At 42.6% G+C, this 5,646-nt stretch overlaps 1 protein-coding gene across 2 annotated transcripts; it reads right to left on the bottom strand.

Annotated features, from left to right (window-relative positions):
* Positions 1-228: 228 nt before the first annotated feature.
* Positions 229-5,380, bottom strand: LOC147458964 (chloride channel protein CLC-c-like). Of its 2 annotated transcripts, XM_086510374.1 has the most exons (9): positions 5,134-5,380; positions 4,249-4,291; positions 4,091-4,145; positions 3,375-3,393; positions 3,216-3,283; positions 2,399-2,661; positions 2,044-2,316; positions 805-1,954; positions 229-581 (listed from the first exon to the last, which is right to left on the bottom strand). In XM_086510374.1, exons 1-9 carry the CDS (start codon positions 5,273-5,275, stop codon positions 414-416), a joined length of 2,181 nt encoding a protein of 726 aa, XP_086366500.1. In that variant the 5' UTR covers positions 5,276-5,380; the 3' UTR covers positions 229-413. The 2 variants fall into 2 exon arrangements, with proteins under 2 accessions (XP_086366500.1, XP_086366499.1); XM_086510373.1 differs by having other exon boundaries at positions 3,216-3,393; positions 4,091-4,291; positions 5,134-5,321.
* Between the last annotated feature and the right edge of the window lie 266 nt (positions 5,381-5,646).

Raw genomic sequence — 5,646 nt, 5'->3', positions numbered from 1 at the left:
TAAAATCTTGAGGTCATTGTCTGAGCCACCAGTGCATGTGGAAGAGAAAGGAGTCTACCGACGTAATCAAAAACAACTTCAGGAGCTCAAAAGCAAATTTTCATTTATATAAAATGATAAAGGCAACCCATTGTTAGAAACACTGCCGTAGCTTTATGTAATCAGCTTGATGTGTTATTGTTCAATGCAGCCCTAGCCTTCAGTAGGATAAAGATTGCAAATAGGGAGCTCTCTTAACCAAGGTATATGTAGATTAATAAGCATCTTAGAAAGAATTTTGTAGTATAAACCCTATTGGCAGCCACACTCCAACATCACTCTTTGATGTTCGTGTATATGTAGGGAGTGAAGATGCCAAGGGTGGGTCAATTTCTAAATTGCAGCCTGTAATGAAACCATGTTCATAAAATGTATCACAATCTGCTGGATTCTGGAGGTTCATCACTTTCAACTGCCTTCTTCAAAAAGGGAACGCGCAGGTGCAGACTTTGCCATCTTTTCCTTCTTAAATGTGGAAATTTCCTGAAGATATGGTCCGGCAAAAAGTCATGGCGCGTTAACATTCCAACAATAGGTAACCCCTGCATTCACATTTCAGAAAGAAGAACTAGTTAGATGGCAAAAAGTAAATTGCAGCTACCCTTAGGAGCAGCTTTCAGATCAAGTATCAAAGCAGGAGTTCAACCTCTAAATCTAAATAATTATAAACCTTCAAAAATAGCAAGATTAAAAAACCATTTCTGCATACATACAGTATAAGACTTGTACTTGAACTAGTAGTATGCTGAGATGTTGAGAACTTACACATTCAACTCTTGGCACAACACATAGGTGTCGCAAACCCAAACTGCGAAACAGGGTGAAAGCGCTTGCCAAGCACATGGAGTCTACCACCGTATAAGGTGAAGTGTTCACAAATGGCTGAAGGTCTATGAATGTCTCCTCCGAACGGGCTCTCTCCGCAAAACTGGATTTTTCCACAACTTTGATTGTCACCATCTTCAACAAAGCTGGCTTGCCAGAATCTGAGCATGGCAATGACTCCTGGATGGCAACCTTCTTTTCCGAAGACTTTGTTGGAAGGCAGTTTTTGGATTTCAACAAGGCTAAAAGATGCGATCTCAAAATGATACCTTGGAAACTGGTCTTCTGGGATGACAGGTCGATAGACATAACCGGAAAACAATTATGCCTCGTTCCCTGGAGGACATCTAATATGTGCTTCACTTTCTCAATGGCGTTCAAGGTGACTAGCTGCCGGCTGCACACATCGAAAGCTGTCAAGTTCATCATGTAAGGCTCCGGACTCTCTTGAAGGAAGGGCAGCCTTTTCACCCGAAGCAACTGATCATAAATACCTTCATTTATCAAATCTCCAGTTGTCTTAGAGATCAATAAAACAAGCATTGTTAAGGGGAGCATCAAAAGGTTGTTTGTGAGTTCAAGCAGAATGACGCATACCGACACGGTCACTCTTAAACAGCCCCCTAGAAAAGAGGCAGCACCCAATACAGCATATAAACCTTCATCAAGCTCTGCAAAACCTCCATGCCAAGACTTGACAGCCATGCCCACCAGACGACCATATGTGGCTCCGCTCATGATCATGGGTAGAAAGAGCCCTGAGGGCACCGGGGTTCCATAGGTCACAAGGGCTAGTGTGTAGCTTGAAACTAAATATATGACCAGAGAGCTGTAACGGAACTTGCTACCCGTGCCTACACTGAATAGATTCCTTACAATGTCATCATTGCTGCTTAAGAAAAGGGTGGCCAGATCGTTATAGTGCCCTTCTGGACACATAAATCGTGCAGATCTTATTGCAATCCCCTGGTTTGGACAAGTCTCAAGGCTACAAGCAGTACAAGCACCGAGCCATGAAAGCCCGATAGTGCATGCAGATGTGATGAGAGAAATAAGAATGCCGTGAAGAATCTTGACAGCCGGGCCATGTCTGCAAAAAGCCAATAGGAGAGGGGGCTCACTTCAGATTAAGAAACTAGAAACGAAGCACATGGGACATTCATTGCAATGTTCACCTACTTGGTATGCCACGCAGAGTAAAACTTTACAATCTTGCTATTGCAAAGTGTAAACAAGCTTCCCATTAAACCACCAAACAACCCTAACATTACAATGGGCACAAGCTCTGCAAGCCTAAATTTGACAGAGAAATTTCCAATGCTATACATAATCAGGCCTCCATGGCCGTACAGGCCACAATTAGTATCACCGCAGAAGCTACTGGCAGTCCGCAAGACGACAGCTACCAAGGCAGTAGAAAAAAAAACTCTCCATAAGAGAAGATTTCGCCACCTGGAAAGATGAAGCCCATCATGAAACTGTTAGCTTAACGTGAGAATGATACTAATATAAGTATATTGCTTTGGACCCTTACCATGATGTTACTTCTTCAAGTGCAAACAACACACCACCAACAGGTGCTCTGAATGCTGCTGCCACCCCCGCGGCAGCTCCACACGTCACAAGGTCGCGCTTATCCTTATTGTTCTTAACAGACCGTAACCACCCCCAAGATAAATGGTGATCTTCTGACCCACCCTGACTCAGCAACGCAGCAATGCAAGCCCCAGTATGCGCCAACGGACCTTGCTTACCCGCATCAAGACCCCCTGCTACAGAGCCTATGCTCCCAAAGACCTGTAAATACATAAGACAAACGAGATTCCTTAACTCATGAATTGATTGATATTAAAAACGCATTTCAAAACCTTAAGCTGAAATCATTAAAACCTTTTGCTGAAATCATTTAGGTCTACTGGGCAAAATGAAAGCGATAAAGCCCCCGAGGGTTACGATTGGCCAAGGTTCCATGCTGTTTATAAATCTCCTTATGAATAAACTTCAAAAGAAAGGCTTTACCAAAGGCAACAAGCCACAACCAGGCAGGACCGAACTCAAGCTTTCCAGATGATACATATTTGGCACAAATGCGGGAGGACAATAAAAGACATGGATATTCGCAGACTCTTAATTTGTACCATGCTGTTGAATATGATATACAGAAGGGCAGAGAACACACGGTTTATGCTGAGAGATCCTTTACAAACCTTTCCCAAGGCCCCTGAACTACCAGTTATAGGCCATTTCGATATAAATAAGTAGAGGCATGAATATAGTGACTCACAAAGGCAAAAAAGAATGAAAACCTGCACAAAACATGTTAATCACTAAACTATGGAGACCAAAAATACCTTCACAAATAGAGCTCTTGGAGCTAATATATCAGGTACATCGATGCCATTAAGATAAGCCTTCACTTCTGGAATTCCAGAACCAGCGGCAGCAGGACCAACATACACACACAACAGAACAGCAAAAAGCACCAATACAAGATTGCTTCCAATCAAGACCGAGATAGCAACATCTAACCTGCAATCAGGTGAAGAGAGTTCACATATTTAGAAATTTTCAAAACAGCCTCCCTACATGTACATCGTGCAAACCAATACCAACTGTATTTTGATGTAACACCTCACCCAGATTCGAAAAACCCAACAAGCACAGAAAGAAGCTGTTTTGTTTGTGTTTGCATGGAATTAAAACTCTCTATCTCAAGTAAAAAGAACCAATTTTAGAAGTGCTTATGAATGGTGTGATAATAAGTGTCGGCCACATCAAACATCCGCTATGTGTGAATATAGGAATCATCCAAAAATTTCTGTCATGAATCGCTTCCTCATAGCCTCGATCTTCTCATTTTGAAGCACTCGGTAAATCATGCCCTATCTCAAGTGATAAGCACTGATCTCCTTTACCATCCTCTAGGCGCAGCACCTGTCAGCTAATACTCAGGGTCCCAAGATGTTTTTCCCACAATAAGTTCAATCACTCAAACATTTAAAAGTTGAGGAATTCACCAAGACACCGAGTCATCCTTGAAAGCCAGGTCAGGCAGATTCCCAAATGGCAATAATTATGAAGAACAAGGTTGTCTCCAAATCAAAGATTAAATTGATATGAACCTTATTCTGAAAAAGTTGAAAATAAGGATGCATACTACTTTGGCATGGCACACAATTCGTGGCAAATAATCCTATGCCTAAGCCAGCAGAGAAAGGGGAAAAACCTTCTGCTTTCCATGAACTGTGTAAACTTCATAAGCTTGAATCCTGTTATAGTTTCTGTTGCCACGTTGATCGCCAAGCCAGTGATACCAGTCAATAAACCTACCAAGCATGCTAGAGTCCATTTAAGTAAGGTATACTGCACAGTTTGTGTGCATACCCGGTGCCGATCCTTGACCTTGAAATTCTCAGTTCCCACCAACCTAAGAAGAATACGCACAGCTGAAAGTAAGGAAGTATGCCGGATGAAATCATACTACGACTTATTAAAGCTTGAAAATAAATGATCAAAAACAACTTTGAGCAAGTACAACAACACACCATTGCTTCGACCGACAACGAGAATTCAGCACCATGGAAACTGGTACAAATGACATGCTTAACTAGACTCCAGACAAGCCCAAAGATTGTTTAAACCATCAAGAAAAGCAATGTATTGTAAGAACTGAAAAGCCGAGAAGTGCTTGACTATGCTATATGCAAGGACTTTAATCGGTCACTATACCATATCATAACTGTAAAGCACCATTCCTGCGGATAAAGATGATGCAACCCCGAAATATGTCAAAGAAGCAAAAATAAGATAGGATATCTACTTCCCGGTATGAAGAACTGTACTAAAGGCAGGCAACCTGCATAGGTTAAGGGCCTTTGGGGTCTATATTGTGACACGAGTGTCCATTCCCGCATATACAGACCAGAAATATGAAAATATCCACTCTAAAGTATCAATACAAAAAACACGAACAAACCACTGTCAGTGTGTTTCTCCATAGCAAGAGGCTAACCCCATTCACACACTTTCCCAGCATATTTCTCAACCCCCCCAAAAAGAAAATGACAAAATGTTCGGGCTTAATGACTGATCTTCCATAGCATTACGGTTCCTAAGCTTGGAAACCATGAAAATACAAGGCAGATATTTGTTGGGTACGTGCATACTTACTACTCTGTGTGTGTGAGTGTGTGTGTGTGTGTGTGTGTGTGTGTGTGTGTGTGTGTGTGTGTGTGTGTGTGTGTGTGTGTGTGTTATGGCTTTGCTTACTCGTAGTCAAGGCTCTGCAAGGGGGAAGCCATGGGAAGCTTGCAGGCAACGACAAGCAGCTGCAATATGAAGAGCTCTTCAAGAAATCAAGAGCTGCGGGGCCGATTTCTAGAAAGGGCGTCATCATAGGCGCCACAGCCATGGAGGCTGAGGATGCCAGCCTGCCAAGATCTTAGAGAGGGTGGTGTAGAGAACGCCTGCCTGTGCTGAAGGGTTTGACCGGCGCCACGAGACAATTACACAAAGCAATAAAGAAATGGGTCATATGTGCATGCATTAAACTTTTCAAGACCTTTGTTGAGAGGAAGCTTGAAGTCTGACCCTCTAGTTGACGTGTCCTACATGAGCCTTCACCACTTAAAGAGTCTTAGACCATGCACACACAACACACCACACTGTACATAGGCTAAATTTTAGGCTAGTAGGCTCTACTAGGGTCTGTGTAAATTGCCACATAGGCATTAAGACAAGGCAACTTGCACAAAGGGAACCATGAATTGACTCCCCCTTTCT

This window comes from Adiantum capillus-veneris, chromosome 4, assembly GCF_014529385.1.
Source record: "Adiantum capillus-veneris isolate H3 chromosome 4, ASM1452938v2, whole genome shotgun sequence".
Classification (NCBI taxonomy): domain Eukaryota; kingdom Viridiplantae; phylum Streptophyta; class Polypodiopsida; order Polypodiales; family Pteridaceae; genus Adiantum; species Adiantum capillus-veneris.
The sequence above is the reverse complement of the archived record's forward strand: the minus strand, read 5'-3'. Positions and strand labels throughout refer to the sequence as shown.

Excerpts from the sequence above, each read along its gene's own strand:
- LOC147458964 (XM_086510373.1), bottom strand. The coding sequence starts at position 5,165 with ATGGCTTCCCCCTTGCAGAGCCTTGACTACGA. Across the intron at positions 2,662-3,215 it reads CAAGAGCTCTATTTGTGAAG|GTCTTTGGGAGCATAGGCTC; the intron begins GTATTTTTGGTC and ends ATGTATTTACAG. Across the intron at positions 582-804 it reads TTGTGCCAAGAGTTGAATGT|GGGTTACCTATTGTTGGAAT; the intron begins GTAAGTTCTCAA and ends ATGTGAATGCAG.